The sequence below is a fragment of the Culex quinquefasciatus genome, chromosome 3 (assembly GCF_015732765.1).
Source record: "Culex quinquefasciatus strain JHB chromosome 3, VPISU_Cqui_1.0_pri_paternal, whole genome shotgun sequence".
In the NCBI taxonomy this organism is placed as follows: domain Eukaryota; kingdom Metazoa; phylum Arthropoda; class Insecta; order Diptera; family Culicidae; genus Culex; species Culex quinquefasciatus.
This window is the reverse complement of record NC_051863.1, coordinates 18,630,661-18,656,251: the sequence shown is the minus strand read 5'-3', so window position 1 is coordinate 18,656,251 and position 25,591 is coordinate 18,630,661. Positions and strand designations below refer to the sequence as shown.

Below are 25,591 nucleotides of genomic sequence, written 5' to 3'. Positions count from 1 at the left end.
CTCTGTCACTCCGATGGAAGCTGACATTGTTTATGTTTTGGTTTTTGTGGCACGGAGTGATTCACTCACACTAATGTAAACCAAGATCGCGAGTACCTATGATATACAGCGTTGCGTTTCTGCTACTTTTTAGCTGCGTATCGCTTAAGAAAAAAAAAACATTTCGTGACCCTTTCCTTGACCGTTTCTTGGGCGTTTTTTGTATGGATTTTTGTGTTCCTTCCGATCTGCGTATCAGCTTTTAAGAAGCGATTTTTTCGTGTCATACTTATCTTTGGGTAGGTTTTTTTAAACTGAAAAAATAACAATTTTTTTTTTATTACTTATCCAACCCCTAGGGAAATTAAAATCGTTGTAAAAATTCTTGTTTGGGATAAAAAATTTTGGTGCAGTGCTTGTACTGCTTGTATTTGATTTGTTTTCAAATTAAAAATGTATCAAATAACATTGATTTAGCTAAACGCATTACTGCGGGTAAAAATATTGAATTGAAATAAAAACTAGTCTTCATATACGTCAAATGTTTCTACAAATAAATCTAGACATTTCTTTTTTATAGCACATAACAGCACGTATGAGCAGGCAAAACATGTGTCTTTGAATTAGGTCTTCTACGAGGTTTGGATCGATATCTAAGCTAATTATGGCGAGGCACGAGATTCCCCAATGAGTTCTTGCGTGTCTATGTTTAGTCGTAAACTGGATGTATGAAAAACGCAAAGTTGGGTTGAAAAATGTAGAATATTCCATATTTTTCAATTAAAAAAAAAAAGTTTTTTTTTTAAATATACTCATAATTACTTATGAGGAGAAAAAAAAACTATCGGAAGCTATTTGCATTTAATTGCCCTGTGAATTACTTTATGGCGATGTGTTGCAACCGGCTTCAATACAACAGTTGTAGATATGCCATTCACATTGTTATTCATCTCAGGGATGTTCTATACGCGGAGGTATTCTACCGGTCATAATAATTGCGGTATGACGTTTGCTGAAGCAATGATGCTATTAAAATTTGAATCTGAGAAATATCCCTATTCATCAATCTTTTTTTATTTTCTTTTCGTGATTTCTTTGCTTATTTGATGATATTTTTTGCGATTCAAACAGAAGATACATTATTGAATCAAAAGCCAGTAACAAAATTACCAGAGGCGACTCGTGCCCGAATGAAGTACCTGTTCAATGTTAAAACATTTTTTACAAGCTTTTTTTCTTTCCAATGGCTTTTATTTTTACGTTTTATTATTTTTATACTATTATAATTTTCTGTTTATGCAAAAAAATAATAAATATTATGATTAAGACTTTTTTATCTCGTTAAAATTTATTTTTAAGACTTAATCATTAGCGTGGGGAATGAGGAAAAATAGAGCAATCGCTCTGCCATCCTTATCGAAATTCAAGGGAAGTTATTGAATATTATACTGAATTTTAAAAGTATTCATCAGGATGTTCAGAAAAAAAACATATCCTTAACAAAAGAAAACTGTTTGTTGGGCTTTTTAAGCTAACTTGGTTACTATTTAAAAATTAAATTGACATTTTACTTTATACTTTTTAGAACCAGGTCGTATCGCTTTTGATCCTTTGTCAAATTTTTAGAGAATCGAATTTACTCACTTTTATGTCCTCATGGTTTTGGAATTCAATTTCCGAATAAAAAGAAGGGCTTTTGATGTTAAAAACAAAACTATATTGACATGAATCCGAGATAATTAAAATATTTGTTTTTAGCATCAGTGAAAAAATGTTTTCAGAACAAATTCATGCTACAATATATGATAATAATATATACAACTAGAGTGAACCGGGACTACAGTCTCAATAAACACAGTCGTGTTTGGAGCATTTAATGATATCAAATCTTAAACTTTTTAGGACTGCATCCGCTTTAAATAGAACCATCCGAAAAATAAAATAACGATCATGGTTGAATCTACTCAGTAGCACAGCACCTTTGATATTATGCAAAACAAGGTGCTTAAATCCCTTCCCTGATCTACTGTCATAATTCTTCTAATGTGTCCCGATTCTGGAAAAAGCACAGTACTTTTTTCTTTCAATTGTTTCAATTCAATTTATCAATCACACGATCTTAACTTAACATTACATCACTTTCCAGTAGAGCAAGAATCCACTTGTAACCAAGAAGATCGAAGAGGTTCAACGCGCGCAGTTGAACATTCCAGTTCTAAAACAAGCCATCACCAGTCTGCGCAAAACAGCTTGATGCCTAAAAGTGCGCCAAATATAGAGCAATATCTGTCGTGCTCTCGCGCTCTCTCATTTATTCATGCTCTCAACGTGCTGTCAACGCGCTGGCTTGTTTACCTTTTGCATGCAGCTCCCTGGAGAGCTGAGCGAGCTAAGTCGGCTGGGGGCTGGGGGTGGCATTTCGCTCTCTCCCAAAAATGCTGTCAGTTCACGCTCTCAGATTGAACCTGATTTACCAACACATCGATACTGCCGCTGCGTATGAATAGGAAGCTCTTTACATGTGTTGATTTTTTCTGTATGGAGATTTTTTCCCCAACGTTCAAAGGGTCGGTGTTGAACGCGACGAGCATTTGCGCGTGGCCCGCTAGGCTGGCTCGCTTTGGTATTGGTGGGTTGTAAAGAGAGGTAACGAGTAAAGGGTGGCGGGCCAAAGCTTTTTCGGTGCATGCAGCGCTGCTGAACATAGGGCGTTGATTTTATTAACGTATATTTAAACAAAAATTGTAATTGTATGTTTCTGGTTTAAAAAGCACCACGGCACATAAATAAAAAAATATCCACTTGAAATCGGCTACCTGTTCAATGAACAGGTTGAACAGGTGGACGAGTCGCCTCTGAAAATTACATTTTCTCCTGTGCACATACACACGTAATCAGATGTAATCGTGCCCACAAGTCAATTTTCCGCGCACTTTCATCGTTTGCCAGCTACATTTTTGATGGCCTTTTGCTTTTTACCTTACCTTTTTACAACATTCATTGTCTGATGAGCTACACTGTTAATATTGTTGTTGCCTTTAAATTTTCCAAATCAAACCAAAGTTCACTCCTGATGTTTCGAAATGAAGCATTTTTTTTTCAGCGTGCAAGCCATGCTCGCGCGTGTGTAACTTTTTCGCGAAATGGTCTTTTTTGGTTTCCCCCCGTCGGCGTGTTTTACAACTCGGTCGGAAAATTTCGCCGGTTTTATTTTTGTTGATGTTGTTCGGAGTGCACTTGTGTGAGTATCTGTGTGTTTACGGTGTTTCGCTTTTCACCTACCTACCTGGCATTTCCCAACTACAACCCAACAATATACCTTAACCCAAGTCTCTCCGTCACACTTGACTCCGTGAGTCGTGAAATTTGTACATTTAAATTACCTACAACACACACAATCGGCAAAACTCGTCAGTAAAAGCGGCGCAAAATTTTGAGGCCCCACGTGCTTTGTGTATTTAACACAGAAAAAAAATAATTTAAAATTGTAGAATGAATTAACAAAGTATTTTTAAGCATTAATTTTACAAGAAATTAAAAAAAAATATATTTCTAAGATTGTCAAAAATTTTTTTTACTGTGCCCACTGTCGAAATGCTTTTGTTGTATTTGTCGATTTGGCCTAAATTCTGCTTTCTTCTGCGAAAATATGCCCGTTTGTTGTGGATTTAGGCATTTTCTTTTCGTTCCTCACTTTATTTATTGCTTCCTTCTGGTTTTGACTTTTGCTGTTCGGCCTTGACACACGGTTAGAAAGTGTTTATCGCACACAGTCGGTGTTTTGCCGGCTTGTTGTTATTGTTGTTTGCGAATTTCCCAAACCAAAGTGATTTATCGGATTAGAGGCCTTCTTCACAAAGAAAACAATACATACTTGATGCAGTCGTTCGTGGCGCGGTGAACCAGGAAGTTTGCGTATTGGCTTTTTTGGGCGATGAATCAATAACGCAAATGTACATAGTTGAAATTTAATTCAATAAATGTTTAATTGTTGTACTCGCCATATAGTCTGAATACTCACGACACTTACAACAACTACACACACAAAACACACCACATCAAAACTGATCCGGGTTGTTTGGTATGTCCACGCATCCTTCCTCCCCTTTAGATTCTGTAAAATGTGATTCGTTCATAGAATCTTCTCTGCGGTAAACACAACGCTTTCATGGGACTGGCTGCGTTTGTGTTAGATTAGAGAGATTAGAGAATTCAATAAATGTTTAATTGTTGTACTCATCATAATCATAATACAATTTGCTTGATTTTATCAAGATGCAGAGTTCAAAAAAAAGTTTCAAAATTTAGGCATCTTCTAAATAGTAAAAAAGTTGTATTTTATTAGAGATTAAAAAGTTAAGGCGGGCTACTGATTCACCCACATTAAACCTGATACGGAAAAGATTTTTTAATCATGTCATTCTATTATTTGCAGTATTTCTTTCAAGATTCCTTCAACAAAATATTTAAAAATCCTGATAATTATTTAGGGGTCATCCACAAACCGGACACCTAAAAACGCAAACTGGAAGGAAACGCTATAAAATCACTCGGAAAATAAACGTATATATATATCGACTCAGAAAATGTTTATTCGCTCATTTTCAGAGTGAAATTGGTTCATATTTTTTTTAAAAGAACCTATAAGCTATTGTCATTCATATCCCAAGTAACATTTTTTCCAGGAGTTTTACAAGAGCTCTTCAAGATAGCTACAGCACAGCAGTTTGGACCGCGGTAGGATAAAACTCTCTTCAAGTACTCTTCCAAACTCCTGAAGAAGTTTTGAAGAGAATTTGATCCTACCGCGGTCCAAACTGCTATGCTGTAGCTATCTTTAAGAGCTCTTGTAGAACTCCTGGAAAAAAATGTTACTTGGGATAGGACCTTATATATAAAAAAAACTCTGGATATGTTTTAAAGTTGTTTTGAAATTATTTTTCGATTTCTTTCAAAATGCAGTACTGGCCAACATTTCAGGACATTCGACGTTTTCTTTCACCTCACTCAAAATTCAAAAAAAAATTCTTGGGGGTTCCTTGGCCAAAATAATTAAATCCTTTTTTTTGCCATTAGGGTGACCTACGCCGTGTTAGGGTGGTCCGTAAAATGGCAATTTTCGTCACTTTGCGCAAAGAACACATTTTTTTCAAAAAATAATATCTCCGCGCCATTCAATCCGATTTAAGCTGTCTTAGACGCAAAAGAAAGGTGATTAGTTTGGCTATTTGGGTAAAATAGTAAGAAGTTTCAAAAGGTCGTATGTAAACTTAAAATGCTGTTTTGAAGGTCTCGGTACCAAAGAGCCTATGTCTGAAAATATTTTTACCTGATTCCTCGGAAAATTTTACATAACATATCAATAAATGGTGAAGTTATGTTTTCAATTTTCTTAGATACTATTTAAAAAAATAAAAACGGGGGTTTTCAACGCACAACGCGGAAAAATGGGAAAAAGAGGAAAACGGAAAAAAAAATATTTTTTTTCACTAAAAATGTGAAAACTTTAAAATATCAGCGATACCCTATCAATTAGGCTTAGTGATTTTTCACGCTCGAAAATTGCAAATTTCACGGGGACCTCAATTTCAAAACACCAAATTTCACGCAAATTTCGCGGAACGTGAAAAATGTTCAAATAACTCTGAAAATCTTATGTTTAAATCACAGAAACTGCTTTTTATACTTCATTATAGGGGAAATATACCCATTTTAATCACACTAAGCCGTTCGACCAATTCTCATCACTTTTGCCGTTTTCCGCTATTAAATCAACATTTTCAGATGTATCAACAATGGAGAGTTGCTTGCTCACTTTTGTTTAAGCTATTTATTGCTTTCGAACAATCAAAAACACTTCATGAAAGCTGTAATTCATGATCAAAGTGCTGATAGGCCGATAATAGAAATAGGCTGAGAAAGGGTATAGTTCCCCTATATTATTTAAATTAACTAAAAACAATTACAATAATTTTGAACCCGACACAAAAAAAAACATCTCCTAATTTTCCAAAAAGATTCCACCTGGTTCATGGGTGGGCTCTATATAATATATATTTTGAAACAAAGTGTAGGGCATGCGTATTCTCATTTATTGAACTGTTTTTTTTAACATTCGACTAATATACCTAAAAAGTTTTCGCTGAATTGCTTCATTTTATTGAATTTTAAATCAAAGCAAAATTTAACAATCTTGTCCAGCCAAAATGGGTTGAATAATTTGTATTTAAAAAACAAAATAAAAGGTTTTCATCACTCTATTCCAAATTTAAATTTAAAAAAATTAAGCAAAATTTATACATCTGTAACGAAATCGAAATTTTTATTCAAAATGAAAACAAAAAAAAAGTAGTATTGTTTAACTTTCACGGGAATCATCCCCTAAATAATCAAATATCGTTAAAATAAAACAGGTCTCAGATAAATCTTATTTTTTTAAGTTGATTTCAAAGATAAAAAAAATACCCTTCATTTTAATTTGAATAAAACAAAGCCTGATTCTTTTATTTTCTTATGAAACTATGCCTTTAAAATAAAACAGCAGTTAAATTTTTATTACAGCAAATGAAAATATTACTTAACTTAGTTAGGTTCTAAAAAAAACTGAAAAATTTGAGGTATTCTTCAAATGGTTCATATCAAGCTTTTCAATTGTAAACTAAAAAAATTACTTAAGTAGTCTGTATGGATGAAATATTTATTATGTCGTTATTTTGAAAAAAAAAATATTTGCGAAAATTGATAAATTTCACGAATTCACGCCGTCCACAAAATCGTCAAAAATCACTAACCCTACACCCAAAGTTAAAGAACGAGAGGATAGTCCTCACGAAAAAAAAACGTGTGGAAAGCGCTATTTTGCGTGAGTATAGTCCTCTCGCGTGTTCATTCGTTCATTGGAACAGTTCATCCTATTGAGTGGCTTATATGGACAAATGACCGCCACTTAGTCACCGAACCATGGTGGCCTATACGGCAAAGGCACGGTTCAATATGCCGAAGGTCTTGGGCTCGAGTCTCGGTACCGGTACTTTTTTTTGATAGATGAACTTTTTTTGAAGATGAACCCATGAGTAAAGTACTCTCGGTATTTTCGGGATTTATCCTCTCAGTCCGCACACAGTACCATTTTACTACCGAATCGTGCTCTTTATCCTCTCGTATGCCGATGTCCAGTTCTGGGTGTATGTTTGTAATTAAACAAGGGTATTCACTCGCTTAATTCGACAGCATTTCATAAGATTAATTTTACTCTTATTTGAGTTTGATAAATCATTTTGAGAAAAATCGTTACAGTTTCACAGAAACATAAAATTTCACGGGATTTCACGCTGTCCGCGAAATCGTGAAATTTCACTAACCCTACCTACCATGTATAGGTCATCGCTGAGATTTTGAAGTTATCGCAGTTTTATTGAAAAAAGTCGATTTTTCCCCGTTTTCGTCATTTCCCCAGTTTTGCGCGTGACGCGTCGAAAAACCCAGTTTTTATTTTCAAAAAATCGTATCTCAGAGTATTGAAAACATAACTTCACCATTTTTTGATATGTTAAGTAAATTTTTTCGATTAATCTGATAAAAATATTTTCAAACATAGGCTCTTTGGTACCTTCAAATCAGCATTTTAAGTTTGCATACAACCTTTTCAAATGTTAAGCTAGATTTTTGGAACTTCTTACTTTTTTTTTCACAAATAGCCAAACTAATCACCTTTTTTGCGCCTAAGACAGCTAAATTCGGATTGAATGGCGCGGAGATATGATTTTTTGAAAAAAAAGTGTTCTTTGCGAAATGTGACGAAAATGGCCATTTTTCGGACCACCCTAACACGGCGTAGGTCACCCTAATGGCCAAACAAAAAAATACGGGTCTAATTATTTCGGCCAAGGAACCCCCAGAAAAAATTGAGCTCGATCGGAGAACTTTTTTTTCGAATCATACTGTTTTCGTGGGGAATTGCTGATATAACATAAATAATAAATTTTCTGTTGAAGCAAATTACCAAACCTTACCCCGTTCCCAAAATAAGAGTTCATTGTTTTGGGGCTATCCATAAGCCACGTGGACATTTAAGCAGGAGGGTTTTAAATGAGTGATAGAAAAAACTATCATTTAATGATTCGAAGGATATAGTGACCGTCACTATATTTCTTGAGAAAAAGAGAATGTCACTCAGGATTTTGTTATAACGAGATAGAGACCGGCGGTTCTCGGTTCTGAGAATCTCGCGCTGGAAAGAATGGCAGTGAAAATTTGGAGATGAGATCTCGGGTTCTGATAATTGTAGTCGCTGCTGAAAGTATGATTTTTTTACAACCTGGGGAGTTGGGTTGGACGATTGAAAAATTATCCACAAAGGAAGAGAAGAGGAGGGGGTCTCAGATTATAAAAAAAGTCTCCACGTGATTTATGGCTGGCCCCTTTGGCGTTGACCTAGTGTAATCACAAAATCTTTCAGGGGTACATTGACACCATTGCCAACGAACAAAGTTCATTATTTTTCTCCTAAAAAACGTACCTCGCGAAGAAAGAATCGCGCATTTTCTCGCGAAATCCCGCTTGGATCAAAACAACCCGACCCGTTGTGTTCTTTGGTTAAAGGTCGAGCCGCGCACGCGCCACCCAACTTAAATATCGTTCCCTGTGGGAGGTAAACAACAACATTCGCGAATTTCTCGATTTCTGGTTTCGGATCGCGGCGCGGCGTGGCAGTTTATATTTATAAGTGCGACATCATCGTCGTCAGCCGGCCCGACGCCAATTGCGAATCAGGGAAGAAAAACCTATATAAGACGGTGGAAAATTAGCGGAAAAATCGTATTTTCACGAGAGCAGTTCTAGTGCCAAGATCGGTTTGAAACAAGGAAAATCGTGTGCTCGAGCGCGCGTTCGGTCTCTAATTAAATGCTTATTAGCATCCCCCGAGCTGAAACTGATCTGATAGTCTCTCGACGATTTCCAGTGAAAAAATAAACTGAAAAATTCCCAAGTGTTCGCGATTCGCGGGAAACAACAGCTTGAAAACAAGCTCGGTTGAGTACAAAAGTGTAACTTCCTCTCGCATGGAATACAAACAATAGCGAAAAAAAAAGCAGAGCAAAAATGTGTGACATCTTATCGGCCATATCGTATGGTCTGTACCCGCAGCATCACCAGCACATTCAGACGCAGCATCATCATAATTATCATCCGGAACTGCTGCGACCGTTTAAAAAGTTGAAAAAGTACGTTTCAATGCAGCACAAGGTTGGTGAAGAGCTTAACTGGATAGAGTAAATTTGCACGAAGCACAATGTCTGTGTAACAAGAAATGTGGTTCCAGTCTTTAAAATTATAATTTGTTTCTTAGTTGCAACAATACAAACATACGTGGTGATTATTGCATTCGATCGTGATTTCTTGATCGCAATATTACGATCGTAATTTGTCGATAGTAGATTGAGATCATTCGATCGTAATTTCTCGATCTACTATTGACAAATTACGACTGACGATCGAGAAAATCTCGATATGTTTTTTTTTTTAAATTAATACATTCAAAAATTTAAAAAATAAAAAAAAATAAAAATTTTTCAAAATTTCAAAAATTTTTAAAAATTCAAAAATAAAAAAAAGCAAAAAAATTTAAAAAAAACTAAAAAAAACAAAAAAAAATAAAAATTTCAAAAAATTCAATTTTTTTATAAAATTCAAAAAATAAAAAAAAATAAAAATAATAAAAAAAAATAAAAATTCTCTAAAAACTAAAAAAAAAATCAATAAAATCATTTTTTTAATTTTTTTGAAATATTTAATTTTTTTTTATTTTTGAATTTTATAAAAGTTTTGAATTTTTTGAAATTTTTAATTTTTTTTTGTTTTTTTAGTTTTTTTTTAATTTTTATGTTTTTTTTTTTAATTTTTGAATTTTTTAAATTTTTTGAAATTTCTAAAAATTTTGAATTTTTTTAATCTTTTTTAATTTTTGATATTTTTAAATTTTTTGAAATTTTCGAAATTTTTGAAATTTTTAAAAATTTTAAACTTCTGGAAATTTTTAAAATTTTCAAAACATTTAAAACTTCTTAATTTAGGTATTTAAAAACGTGGGTTTTGTAGAAAACCTGGATGTATGGGTATCAAAAGATCGGAAATTTATGCCCTTTCTGATGCCACATAGGTTGACTTATGAATTGTGGACCGGTTCAGATGACGGCAGATTTTCCGACGACGTAATTCCCGGTTGGTACGAAATTCCAACGAAAAATCTATTCTATCGATACAAATACCCCCAAAACGGTGTTATACCCACTCCAAAATGTTCATTTAGCAATTCTATGGTAATATTTTGACATTTATTTGAATTAAAAGTTTGCAAAATTAAGTTTAGATAAGTTTTATATAGAATTTCCAGAGTTAGATAAACTTTTATACTAAGTAGTTAGTAAACTTTATATTCAATCCAAATTATTTTTTTAATCAGTCAAGGATGCCTATTTGGAGTTAGGAGACTGGATTTATGGTGATTTGTCAACAAATAACATTATTTATGTTAATTTTTCGAATGGTGTACACACTTTTTTTGCACCTTTTTTTATTTTCGTAATAGTATTTATAGAAATCATTTTTTCATGAGCTTATTGTAGCAAAATGTTTGGCATGAGTTTCTGAACAAAACGTAGTACTAGGTTCCTGTCAAACTTTATTTTTTTTACATGTTTCACCACGAAATGTGCATTGTGCCCAAGGGGTGTTAATACTTTTTTTACATACTGTAAGAACAATCTCAAGCATTTTTCAAATTGGTGTTTTGTAAGAAGATCGAATACCGAAGGGCTTTGTTTACCACTGGTTTGTTCATCCTTTTGAAAACTAATCCGAGATATTTGTAATGACCAAGGTAACTTGGCTAGTTACCTAAAGAAGGTTTTAGACTATGACAAACAAACAAACAAACTCGCACTTTTTCACAGTTTGCCTGCTTTTTTTTGTTTTCGTGCATTTGTTAGCGGAAACCAGAGGCGACGCGTGGCCAAAATGTTTACCTGTTCAAACAATCTTTTCAGTAATTTTCAAGTTTTTTTAGCTCAATTATATTTAAAAAATATCTTTTATACATGATAAAGAGAAATTAGATGATGTTAGCAATATTGTTGTGAGAATTATTGATCACATGATTTTTATTGAAATAGTAACTTTTTCAAATTACAGCAATGATCATCCTTTAAGAAGTGTAAAATTGAAATGTTTTTTACATTGTAGTTTTCTATAATTAGCTTGTTTTGTAAATGAATAAAAAACTAAATCAAAACTCAAAAATGAGGCGTAATCCAACCACAAGTTTTTCCCTGGAGTTTTCTTTAGAATGACTTCTCTTATGTTCCATTGGATTAGATTAGAGCAAAAATTGTTAATTATTTTCAAATCTCACTAAGCAAACCTTCCGGATGTTGACCATTCTAATCCTGAAATCACGTGCTCTAGTTTCCTGACCAAAACAATTAGGCCATAAAAAATTTATTTTACGTTTCTCTTCAAAATTTCCCTAAAAAACTAGAAGAGAAAAAATTAATATCGATGATAATAAAAATTTTCATTTAACAAAAACTCGTGCAATCGATTGGACGTTTAACCTTATTTTTTGCATTGATTTTCAAAATCTGCTTTTTAAGCATATAACAAATTTTGAATTGATAGCCACAAATATAAAATAATTGCCATAATTAAGTATAAAAAGTCTGAGATTTTTTGTTTTTTTTACTGCGTCTCATATCTCAATATAAATCCATAAAATAAAATAAAAAACATCACTTTATAAGCTTTGTTTTTATTTTTGTTTTTTTTACAAATAACTTTTGAAGTAAATTATCGTATGCTTGGTAGGTTAAAGATTTCGTTCTATTTTCTTCCAAATTATTTTGCAAATCTGTCGATATGAACATGCTTGCTCACTTTTGACAGAGCTATTTATTACTTTATTTCAGTTAAAAACGCTTTTTTGAAGCAACATTTTTAAAAAGTTTTACTAAAATATTTGAGCAAGCACGCCAAATCGTCTTGGAATCATGGAACAGCCAAGCGCATTCGTGTCCATAGAGCTCTCAATGAAAATCTAACGCGCACTGAAAATCCTCCCAAGCAGCCACCAACCTGTTCGGATTTCTCCATGCACGAGTTCCCATACAACGCATCCAAAAATACACAGAAAGCCGCCCCAATATGTACACGCTGGACGGTATGAATGTGGTAGTTCAGGGTGTGCATGAAAGCTTTTGCACAGTCGACATAAAAGCGCGCGAGCCGAGACGCGAGCAGGGAGAGAGCAAAGTTCAAAGAGAGAGAGAAAAACTCCAGATTTTGCTCTCTCCCTGCTCGCGTCTCGGCTCGCGCGCTTTTATGTCGACTGTGCAAAAGCTTTCATGCACACCCTGAACTACCACATTCATACCGTCCAGCGTGTACATATAGGGGCGGCTTTCTGTGTATTTTTGGATGCGTTGTATGGGAACTCGTGCATGGAGAAATCCGAACAGGTTGGTGGCTGCTTGGGAGGATTTTCAGTGCGCGTTAGATTTTCATTGAGAGCTCTATGGATTCGAATGCGCTTGACTGTTTCATGATTCTAAGAAGAGTTGGCATGTTCGTTCAATTATTTTGATGAACATATTTTAATTCTTTCTTCATAAAGAAATCAAAATGATCCACCTGTCCTATGAACAGGTTGAACAGGTGGACGCGACGCCTCTGGCGGAAACGTCAGCCTGCAAAAATTATGCTTTGAGAGTTTGCCGCAAACAAGCGCGAGTTTGTTCGTTTGTTTGCCATAGTCTAATACCTCCTAAACACTTTTTCTTATCAACCAATCTAATCAGTCTTTCGAAATATTCTGAAGAATGCTTTGTTGCATGGAGAGGTTCTGCCATTGCACAAATTAATCCATTGGTGATGGTCTGATCCACCGGAGACTCCGGGAGAGAATCCGTTTGGATTTGACCATTTCTAAATCACTCGAAAAAATAAGTTTTTAATTCGACCTCCTAACTAAGAATCCAAATCTGAGCAAATGTCTGTGCGCGTGTGGGGATGTTGATCAAAACTATACACCCGATTTTCTTGACGTTGGCTGAACGAATTTTGTCCGGATGTGGTCTACTCGGTCCAGTTTCGGGCTCTACAGCATGGTATTGAAAATTGTAAAGTTTTATTTAGTTGTTCAAAAGTTATGATCAAAAAACTTTTTGGATTTGCAACATAACCTCAAACTGGCAATTTTTTTTTTGAAACCAGAAATTTTGTATATTTTAAGCGAAGTTTCTATATAAAGGAGAAAAAGGCACCAACCGTCTAAAGAGGGATTAATGAACGTGTTTGAATTTAGACCACTTTTTAAATGATAAGTTTCATGGGGTTGAAAGCGGGTTGAACCTATTATGCGACATAAATACCGAGCTTCTCAAATAAGAAAAAAATGTAACGCTCAAAATGTTGTGCGACGTATCACACTTCTTAATTTAGGATGGAGAGTATTTTTAAGATGTAGTTTTGCCTCGTTGACCGGTTCCCAGGTTCTCCGGTGGCCACATCCGAAGATCATATTTGGCAAATTTCTAAAAACCACTCTTGCGTCATATCAAACTTCATGTTTTTAAAAGAGGAGTGTATAACTCATGTCCCCATCCAAAATCAAGAAGTTTGATACGTCGCACGACTAGTTTTTGCTGTTTCCCACCGCTGTTCCGGATGTGGCCACCGGAGATCAGTGGAACCGGTTCCGATGGGTATTTAATATTAGTCTATGATTGTTTTGCATGACTATTTATGATCGAAGAAAGCGTATCAGTTCACAATTGGATTAATCAGATACTTGTTCCAGAAATCCGGATCTTCCGGTGGCCTGTACTCCGACCACCGGTCTGTGCAGTGCGATTTTTCACCGGATTATTATTCCTGGCGCAAAAACGAAGCTTTTAGTGTATAGCAGTCGATGGTTTGCGCGAAATCATGTTGCGGTAATTTTTAGGCCCTTTTTCCCACTGTGCAGCGCGGCCAGGCCTACTACATAAAGTTTACAGCTGAGACGATTTGTGAATTTGAATGGGAGTTAAAATGTTAAAATGATTATTTTGCAATTTTATGTTTTGAAACGGTGTTTTCCGAAATTACCGAATTACCAAATTTTATATTTTTAAATTGAAAATATTCATTGAAACTTTAAAACTATTTGACACATTAACCGTTATCAGTTTTTCAGCCGGTTTGACTAGACGACGACGACGCCGACACCATCTGTGAGTGTGCTCCTGCTCCAGAACATTAGAATGGGGCGGCAATTTTGACGCCGCACAGAACGTCGTCGTCGTCGTCGTCGCCGTTGTTGTTATCAAGAATTGAATTTCCTCCCCCGCTCGCTCGCCTTTCCCCCTCTGGGACTCCCTTGTTTCGCACAGATAAACTGCGACTTTCATTCAACCAACCAGCTAGTAGCAGCGTGTCATCGTGCAATCAGTTTAGAGTTTGCATTTGAAGTGGAAAGAGTTCTCCCCTTAATGGGCTCCGTTTAATTGAACAAAGCGTTTCTTGGCTGCTTATTACCACCGCAAGGTTTGTAACGCGAAGAACGAGCTCCGCTTGTCGAAATCACACAAATTATGTAAAGAAAAAAAAAATGCTGTGTACCGTTGGTTCGTTCGCTCAACCCAAAGTGCGTACCGAATTATGACACCAACACGCGGTGACTCACGCTTCTCAACGGTTTCTCTCTACCCGGTCGAGCTGTTTCTTTTTTTGTTGTCTGCGTCGCTCACACTCTCTCTAATTTTTTGATTGGATTTCCTTGAACTTGTGGTTAATTGTTGTCGTTTTTTTTTTTAATTTGCAGAAATATGACGATTCCGTCACGGCCAGCACCGCCACCGCCGCAGGCATCGTCCAACAGGGCCGCCAACCGGTACAGTCCGGCCACCAACTGGGATGACACGCCGTTTGGCAGCTCGGCGGTGGCTCCCCAGGCAAAGAAGGCACCTCCGCCAAGGCCACCCCCGCCCAAGGTCGTCCCCGCGCTGAAAAAGCCCGGCCAGGCCCAGTCCATCAACATCCTGTCGAATCTGTTCGGCCAGAAGCGCGGAGGCTCGGCCAACAAACCGCCCGTGTCCCAGAAGCCGGTCCTGATGAAGCTTCCGCCGCCACCCAAGTTGCCACCACCAAACGGCTACGGCTCACTTGCGACCACGACCACGTCGACGGCCAACTCCGAGCTGATCAGCTTCGACTCGCCGCCCAGTTCGCCCACGTTCACGCAAAAATCCTGCAGCGACTGCATCAGCGTGGACAGCTTCAGCTCCGACTCCAACTACTCGTCCCCGAACAACGGCAACATGTCCCAGGCCGAAAGTGGCTTCGAGGATGACTTTGTCGTCACGGAGCACGGCCGTCGCTCGAAAGTCACAACCCCATCGTCGACCACCATCTCAACCTCGTCATCCTCCCGAGACCTGTGGGACCTTTCCGACCCGTTCGGAATGCCTGGAACCACCAACAGCAACGCGCACTACGCACCGGTCGGCTCCGCCACGATACGAGTCCCCACGGTGAACAGCAAGCTGTACGAAACCGAGTTTGTCGATCCGCTGTGCAACGGCAAAACGGTCGCACCCAAAGTACAAACCATCGCCAAGCCCACCATCATCAAGACCGTGGCCACCAGCAGCCAAAAGTCCACCCCGGTCCACCACCATCTGGAGCTGAAGCCCAAACCGGTGCTAACGCCGCCCGTTTGGTCGATCAAACCAGCGGCACCACCACCCACCAACCCACCACCTTCGACCTTCGACGACGAGGAATCGTCCTCGCTGGACTCGCTGCCGTCGCTGCCGATGCCAAACATTCCGCCCCCGCCGCCACCGGTCGTCGTCGAGGAAGATGTGGCTGTGGTTGGATCGGTGCCAGAACCGGTGGTGGTGGAGGAGCACCAGGAAGCGTACGGTGTGGCGATGTACGACTTTAACGGCGAGACGGACGAGGATCTCAGCTTTAGGGTGAGTATTTACGAAATGGAAAGTTTATTTTGTGGCGCCATATTTTGCCATGAAGGGGAGCATTGTACGATAGTTTACTTTTGTTCGAGGCGTGTGCCAGAGCGGATCTTAGAGACCAGCTGTCAGCGAACGTTGTAAAATAAAAATAAAACGATTTAGAAATAATATTAAAACAAAAAATAAGCACATTAAAAAATCGAGTACGAAATTCAAGTCATCAAAATCTACAGACAAACTGTTATAATTTATATATACACTGTAATTTTTTATAATTTAAATTCGAGGCATTTTGGAGGCATTTTTTTCCTTTTCTCAATTGGCTAAAACTATGTGTATTTTATTCAAATCCAATAACAGGTGACCGGCTGCGAAATTATGGAAAGTTTAGTTTCAATCGCTAAGCTGAAATAGCTTGTCTTAGTCCCGAGTAGTAAGTGGTGTTAGTCATCAGCCTGAAAAAAAAGAAATATAGAGATTCAGCCCTCTGCTAAGTTGATTCGATTTTTATCAATGGAATACATCAAAATAGTTATAATTCATTTGAATGTGCTGTAAATTTTTGGAAGAAGTTATGTTTTGTGATGGCGATTGGCCAAATTTCTGGACTGTATTTGTAATTTTTTCCACAGCTAAGTTCGGAGCTTAGAAAGGGGAAAAAATAAAAAAAATGATTTGAATATAAAAAACGTTACTTAATCCACCTTTAGGTGGTTGGTGCCTTCCTCGCATATTTTTATCAGAATATCTGAGTTCCGGCCTCAAGAAAAGTTCATTAAAAACACTAAAGTACTTATAACTTTTGATAGGGTTGTCAGATCTTCAATCTTTTGGGCTTGTTGGAAGGGTCTTTTGATTACCTTTCCAACGATGGATCGCATGAAAGATCCGGACAATTTTTTCATCAAAATATTTGAGATCCTTCTCAAAAAAGTGTATGAATAACACTTAAGGGGGTTGTCAGATCTCCAATCTTTTGAACGCGTTGGAAAGGTCTTTCAAATACCTTTCTAACAATATATAGCATATTGGGTTTTCTTACAAAAACTAACTTAATCCACCTATGTGGTTGTTGCCTTCCTCACTTTTTACCAACATTTGGTGATATGATGGGTTTGGACACAAATTCTATCTTTTTCTATATATATACAAAATTTCAACGGTTTTGTTCGAACGCGAATCAATTCAACACGGAACGTCCGATCGAGGTGCTCTTTGTTGCGTTGGGTTCGTATGGTAAGTTCGTGAGTCCAAGGAAGGTTGCGCCAAAAAGTTACATCTTTGGCCACTCTGGCACTGATTCCGGAAAATTTGCAGATTGTATGGGAGAGATTAAAATCAAGTTTTGATCACAGGAGGCTGAATAAGCAAAAAAATCAAAAACGTCAACAAACGAAAAAAGGCAGAACGAAGTTTGTCAGATATGCCTTGTTTCTCAATAAAGAAATACACAAATGTCACTTAAGCGGTCATAACTTGAGACTGAGCGTTGTCAGATCTTCAACTCATTGGAAAGGTCTTTTGATGACCTATCCAACGATGGGTTGGATAATGGATCCGGATATAGTTTACATACATTTAAGTGAGATCCGACATAAAAAAAGTACATAAATATCACTTAAGTGGTCATAACTTGAGACAGGGTTGCCAGATCTTCAATGTTTTGGACTCATTGGAAAGGTTTTTCGATTACCTATCCACTGATGGGTTGGATAATGGATCCGGATATAGTTTACATACATTTAAGTGAGATCCGGCTTCAAAAAAAGAACATAAATATCACTTAAATGGTCATAACTTGAGACAGGGGCCAGATCTTCAATGTTATGGACTCAGTGGAAAGGTCTTTTGATAACCTATCCAACGATGGGTCGGGTGATGGGTCTGGACATAGTTTACATGCATTTATGTGAGATCCGATTCGAAACTCTGACACTTTTTTATACGTAACTTTTGAACTACTCATCGGATCTTCAAACAATTCAATAGTGCAGTATGGGGCACCAAACCGGATCGAATGCAACTTATTTGACTCAAATCGGATTAGCCAGTGCCGAGAAAACTTGGCAAGAATTTTGAGCACCAAGGGGAATACGCACACACATACACACACACACACACACAGACATTTGTTCAGTTTTCGATTCTGAGTCGATAGGTATACATGAATATAGGTCTACGAGCTGTTTTTCAAAAGTTCATTTTTCGAGCAGGATTATAGCCTTACCTCAGTGAGGAAGGCAAAACCACCCTTTTTTACAATATTTCAAACTCTAGCCAAGTCGTTTTTTTAGCATAACTTTGGGAGTACTTTTCTAAACTTCATAATATTAACTAGGGTCTTGTGGGACCTCAAGACGAATCGAATGTGACTAAAACGGTCCAAATCGGTTCAGCCAGTCCGGAGATAATCGTGTGCATATTTTTCGGTGCACGGACTCACATCCAGACACACGCGCAGACATTTGTTCAGAATTTGATTCTGAGTCGATAGGTATACGTGAAGGTGGGTCTACGAGGTCAAATAAAGAAGTTCATTTTTCGAGTGATTTTATAGCCTTTCCTTATTGAGGTTAGGAAGGCAAAAACAAAAGTCCTAAACTTAAAAAAAATAAAACTCAATAATACAAAAATCTTACTTAAGGATGTATTAGACTACGGCAAACAAAAAAAAAAAACTCGCACATTTTGACAGTTTGTCAGTTTGGCTGCGTTGTTTGTTCGCCAACAATTGTTTGCAGAAACGTCAGCTTGCATACATTTTGTCTTGTTTGCGAGTTTGGTACACTGCCAAACGCGAAAAAGTGCGAGTTTGTTTGTTTTTTTTATCGTAGTCTAATACCTAATACCTTTACTTAATCCGTAAATACTTTAATTAAAAATTGTGTAGATTGTGAAATTATTAAATTATTAAATTATTAAATTATTAAATTATTATATTGAATTATTAAATTATTAAATTATTAAATTATTAAATTATTAAATTATTAAATTATTAAATTATTAAATTATTAAATTATTAAATTGTTAAATTATTAAATTATTAAATTATTAAATTATTAAATTATTAAATTATTAAATTATTAAATTATTAAATTATTAAATTATTAAATTATTAAATTATTAAATTATTAAATCCCGATTAAATTTTCAAAAGGTCCTATCTGCATAGGAAACCCATGAGGGATAGGTTGTTTTGAAAATTTAATCTAGAAATTATTAAATTATTTCATTATTAAATTATTAAATTATTAAATTATTAAATTATTAAATTATTAAATCATTAAATTATTTCATTATTAAATTATTAAATTATTAAATTATTAAATTATTAAATTATTAAATTATTAAATTATTAAATTATTAAATTATTAAATTATTAAATTATTAAATTATTAAATTATTAAATTATCAAATTATTAAATTATTAAATTATTAAATTATTAAATTATTAAATTATTAAATTATTAAATCATTAAATTATTAAATTATTAAATTATTAAATTATTAAATTATTAAATTATTAAATTATTAAATTATTAAATTATTAAATTATTAAATTATTAAATCATTAAATTATTTCATTATTAAATTATTAAATTATTAAATTATTAAATTATTAAATTATTAAATTATTAAATTATTAAATTATTAAATTATTAAATTATTAAATTATTAAATTATTAAATTATTAAATTATTAAATTATTAAATTATTAAATTATTTAATTATTAAATTATCAAATTATTAAATTATTAAATTATTAAATTATTAAATTATTAAATTATTAAATTATTAAATAATTAAATTATTAAATTATTAAATTATTAAATTATTAAATTATTAAATTATTAAATTATTAAATTATTAAATTATTAAATAATTAAATTATTAAATAATTAAATTATTAAATTATTGAATTATTAAATTATTAAATTATTAAATTATACAATTATTAAATTATTGAATTATTAAATTATTAAATTATTAAATTATTAAATTATCAAATTATTAAATTATTAAATTATTATATTGAATTATTAAATTATTAAATTATTAAATTATTAAATTATTAAATTATTAAATTATTAAATTATTAAATTATTAAATTATTAAATTATTAAATTATTAAATTATTAAATTATTAAATTATTAAATTATTAAATTATTAAATTATTAAATTATTAAATTATACAATTATTAAATTATTGAATTATTAAATTATTAAATTATTAAATTATTAAATTATCAAATTATTAAATTATTAAATTATTATGTTATTAAATTATTAAATTGTTAAATTATTAAATTATTACATTATTACATTATTAAATTATTAAATTATTGAATTATTAAATTAATACATTTTTAAATTTTTAAATTTTTAAATTATTAAATTATTTAATTTTTAAATTATTTAATTATTCAATTATTAAATTATTAAATTATTAAATTATTAAATTATTAAATTATTAAATCATTAAATTATTAAATTATTAAATTATTAAATTATTAAATTATTAAATTATTAAATTATTAAAGTATTAAATCATTAAATTATTAATTTTTTAAATTTTTAGATTATTAAATAATTAAATTATTAAATTATCAAATAATTAAATTATTAAATTATTAAATTAATAAATTATTCAATTATTTAACTATTTAATAATTTAATTATTAAATTATTAAATAATTCAATTATTAATCATTTTCGTTCAGCCCAGTTAACGAGCAACATTCGGTAACTGGGTTGCGTTCTCAGCCCAGTTACCTAACCTGTACTTTAATTGGAAAATGGATTTGGCTTGGTTTAAAATTAGGGTGGTTCACGATTAGGGTTTTTAGAACAACCTATTTTTTCAGAAATATTTTTGGTATTTTTTATATCTTCTAGAAAGTTTTTGGGTTTATCGAAGCAACTCTGTCGACGTAACCATCTTTTATATGTATCTACGCCTTCTACGACCAAACTTAAGTTTTAGAAGAGATAGAAAACATTTTCGTTTTTTTTTATCTAGAAAGTCAAATGTAACTGCCAATTTCAGGTTTAAAAAATACAACTTAAATATCTCTAGAAGGCGAAGTGTATGGGACCACCCTAACGAAATTCAAAAATTTAGCCCGCCGATTCTGAGTCTGTACTCAGAATTGTGTTAAAGTTTCAAAATATTGATGTTTGGTCATATTTTGGGTTTATATGATAAATTGTGTGTTTGCCGTAGTCTAATATCTCCTTAAATATAATAATTTAATAATTTAAAAGCATATATTTGAGATTTTTCGATCTATATACAAATATTTTTACTAAGCTTGGTCATTATTTTAAAACAGGGTAAAACTATCGTTACATCCTAGTAGAACACGCTCTTCGTAAAGACTGGCCACGGTTAAAAATAATAAAAAAAAAAGTTGTTTTCCACATTTTCTTTTTATTCAAGGGATATTCTCATAATGGATTATTGTGGTGTTCTTTCTTTTTTCTTTTGAAAGCGAGCGATGCAGAATGATACAGAAATGCATTTGAATGATCCTTCTGATGGCTGCAAAAGATGGTGGATCTGGCAACCATTTTAAAAAATATGAGTACTAAAATGTTTATTATACATTCTTTTGTAACCGTTTCTCACATATTTTGATGATCACCATCTGACTTATCGTTAGATGGGTAATCGAAAAGAAAATCCAATGAGCCAGTTTTTTTTTAGGTTTTGGCAGTCTTGTTTAAAAAAAATGTAGGGGGCACCTACCACTTTAAGCTGGATTAAGTAACGTTGTTATTTATTTTTAATTATGGAAAACTGTGTCTAGTCACACATCTGAGAGACATCGGAATAAAAAAAATACTTTCCGCTTTCCTTCCAGACCAACGACAAGATCTACCTGCTGAAGCGGCTCAACGAAGAGTGGCTGCTCGGGCGGGACCGGCGAGGCTGCGAGGGCATGTTCCCGGCCAACTACATCGAGGTGAGGATAGCCCTGCCGGGAGACAACCAGCAACATCACCAGCCCAAAAGTAGCACCAGCAAATCCGTCAGTCCCGTCGCGAGTAGCTTCAACCCGCCAAAGGTGCGCGCCCTGTACACGTTCAACGCCGAAACGGCCGAGGATCTGACGATTGTGGTGAGTTTTTTTTTTGGTGACGCTAAATTGAAGCAGTAGTAACACCCTAATGATGGTTGTCTTCCCAACAGGAGAACGACTTCATCACAGTCCTTCATCAAATCAACGCGGAGTGGCTGTTTGGCGAAAGCCACGGCCAGCGGGGTCAGTTCCCGGCCAACTTTATCGAGTATGTTCCATCGAATCTACCTCTGGTGCCGCCGCCGTCTGGACACTAGGATCAAGCTTTTTTTGTGGGCAATTGTAAAATAGCCAGAGAGAGAGTAGTAGAAGTTAGGGCCAGATAGTCCTCCGCAAGCAAGCCATTTGAATGAATGAAGTGCAGAGTGTTATCCCCTTAAAATAGTGAGCATTTTGAGTTGTTTTCCCTCTTTTCTTATGAAAATTTTGTGTATATATTTCGTTACCTACAGATGATAAAGAGAAAAGAATACACATCCATGTGCAAAGTAATCCCCCTGTCCCCTCCATTTATGTCATAAATAAAACAACAATTAGTTTAGGAATGTGTCATGTCCGAGCTTGACTCGTTCGAAGACGCTTTTTTTTAAATGAGAATCCGCGCGGAAGCATTTGGGTGAGTCAGCGAGAGGAAGAGAGAGTCCATACGTGAAGCTTATACAGATTTAGGATAAGACCAAGCAACACACAACACTTTGTGATTGAAGTAAAAAGCGAAAGATAATTTATACGGTTGAATAGTGATAACGAAATGAGGAACTGCGTGCGGTGTCGCACCAGAATGTGATCAAAACTGTCCTATTTACTCGTTTTTTTTTATGATGGAATAGAAAGCTTAAACGATCTGAATCGGAGAAAAAACACTTGTTGATAAAAGATAAACTAGGAGAAACAAATAAAGAAAAGTCTTGTATTCGGCTGAAACTAATTCGTATTGGAAATATTTGGTAAGCTTAGCTCTAATTTATTTGAAACACTAAGATAGACCACACTGACTAATCGTAAGTACACACTTTTTGTAAGATTTTCTATGGAGCCTTACATAATAAAGAAATAAAAATATGTGCAACAGAAAAAAAAGAAGAAACTTATTCCCAGAGTTATGCAAAAACTTAATTTCCAACTAACTTTAATAACCAACTCATTATTTATACCCCTTCACATTCACAGGGCAAAATTGAAATTTTGCATTTATTTTCCAGGTCCGTTAGTTAGGCAATGCTCTATTTGCTCGCGAATCGGCTTTACTTTATTTTTTATTTGTTTGAAACTTTGTCTATCTGTCAAAAAAGCCTTTTTAAGCAGGCTAATAATACAAATAAGTGCATCTCCAGCGCGGGTAGCAAACATCGAAGCAAATCAAATTTGCACCCGACGTCAACCCCACCGCGGTACCTGTCACGGTAGCAAATTTACTCTCAGTTCTTCGGGATTACACTTTGCTACCCGCTATTCTGCTGGTTTGCTACTGCGGCAAATGGAATGATGCACAGAAAACTGAATCATGCACGGAAAAAAATTAAATTGTTTTTTTTATGTATAAAAAAAATGACAAAATAAAAAAAAAAAACAATAAAAAAATGAAATTAAAACAAAAATAAAAATTTAACAAAAATTAAAAAAAAAATTAACAAGATCAAAAAAAATTAAAAAATTGAAAAAAATTCAAAAAATTAAAAACAAATATGTAAAATTTAAAAAAAAAATAAAAAATAGAAAAAAAAATAAAAAAAGAATTAAAAAACCTAAAAATTAAAAAAAAATCAAAAAAATCTAAATTTAAAGAAAATTATAAACAATTTAAAAAAAAAAAACAAAAAAAATAAAAAAATTGAAAAAAATATTTTTTGCAATTCCGTCGTGAAACTACTTACTTTTCCTGTCATTCTTGAACGACGAAATAGCCTACTTTTCTGTACCAAAAATAACAGAATCAAATAGTAACCCTTTTCAAAACAAATGCTGAAAAGTTCCACTTTTTTAGCACTGAAATGGATGCTGAAAAGTTGAACTTTTCAGCACTTGTTTCGAAAAGTAACACTTTTCAATATTTTTTTTTGATTTAAACGATTTGTTGACAAAATACATGATGAAAATTTGACTTAAAATTTCAGTCAATGGGTGTTTTTTGGAGTTGCAAAAAATGTTGTATGGAACTCGTTGCAAAACTTGATTTTTTCAGCACTTTCCGTATTTATCCGACTCGGTGAACCTCGTTGGATAAATGTACGACTCGTGCTGAAAAAATCCTCTTTTTGCAACTTGTTGCATAAACTACTATAAAGCAAATCTGGAGTTTTTTTTAAAAGGTCCAATGAACCAAATTTTCAGTTTTTGCTTTTTGGGTGTTTTTTTATACCCCTGACTCAAGGCGGTTTCAAAAACACCCAAAAAGCAAAATCTGAAAATTTGGTTTATTGGACCTTTTAAAAAAAACTCCAGAAATAAAAAAAAATAAAAATAAATTGAAATAAAAAAAAAATATTTAAAAATATTTAAAAACAATTAAAAAAAATTAAAAAACAATATTTAAAATTTAAAATTCAAAAAAATTAAAAAAAATCAAAATTAAAAAAAGGAAAAAAAATAAAAAAAATCAATAAAAATAAAAATTGGAAAAATTAAAAAAAAATTAACGTTTTTATTAAAATATCTGAGATCCGGCCTTTTTTGTATTTTAGAATTTTAGAATTTTTAAATTTTTGAATATTTGAAAAAAATAAGCTATTTAAACTGATTTTGAATTTTTGTATTTTAGAATTTTTAAATTTTAAAATTTTCGAATTTTTGACTTTTTTATTTTCTAAAATTTCATTTTTTTTAATTTTTGAATTTTTAAATTTTTGTATTTTAGTATTTTAGTATTTTAGTATTTGTGTATTTTTGAATTTTGGATTTTTTGAATTTTTGAATCATCACAAGTGCAGACATATAAAAATCTCTGTATTGTTGAATTTTTGTATTTTTGTATTTTTGCAGTTGTGTATTTATGAATTTTTAAATTTTGGAATTTTAAAATTTTTTAATTTTAGAATATTAGAAATTAAAAAAAAATGAAATTTACATTTTTTTAAATTTTTGGAATTCCTGAAATTTTTTAATTTTTTGATACTTTTGAAATTTTGGTTGTATTATGATCGAATGGTCTCAATCTACTATGGACAAATTACGACTCGATCGTGAGTCGAGAAATTACGATCGAAATATTACGATTGAATGCAATAATCATCACGACTATCAAACCAAACGTTTGGTAGTAAGCACATCCGTGGAACTCTGAACAAATTTCTGCTCAAAAAGTGTGACGAGAAATCACTTCATTAGTGTTCTACGATAAATTTGTCCTGGATGATTTCTCAGCACACTACGATCTCATAAAAGAAAATGTATACCAGTTAGACTGACATTTGTGGCAACGAATCAAAACAAACAAGCTCATCTTGATTTGCACCTTTTTATCAACTAAAAATTGAGTGAAAATGTGTTTCCGTTAAACTGGCCATCACACGCAATGTTAA

General features: G+C 33.6%; 1 protein-coding gene across 5 annotated transcripts in view; it reads left to right on the top strand.

Annotated features, from left to right (window-relative positions):
- LOC6046353 (formin-like protein 7) overlaps positions 1–23,001 on the top strand; it is a 47,940-nt gene extending 24,939 nt beyond the window's left edge. For 2 of the 5 annotated variants that reach the window (XM_038261791.1, XM_038261789.1), the window contains exons 2-4: positions 14,837–15,992; positions 21,855–22,112; positions 22,184–23,001. In XM_038261791.1, the coding sequence (XP_038117719.1) occupies positions 14,841–15,992; positions 21,855–22,112; positions 22,184–22,330 (1,557 nt within the window). In that variant the 5' untranslated portion in view covers positions 14,837–14,840 and the 3' untranslated portion in view covers positions 22,331–23,001. Of the gene's footprint in view, positions 1–8,787; positions 9,226–14,534; positions 14,560–14,836; positions 15,993–21,854; positions 22,113–22,183 lie in introns of those variants that run through there. The other 3 variants (XM_038261788.1, XM_038261790.1, XM_038261792.1) reach the window with 3 other exon arrangements.
- Positions 23,002–25,591: the final 2,590 nt, after the last annotated feature.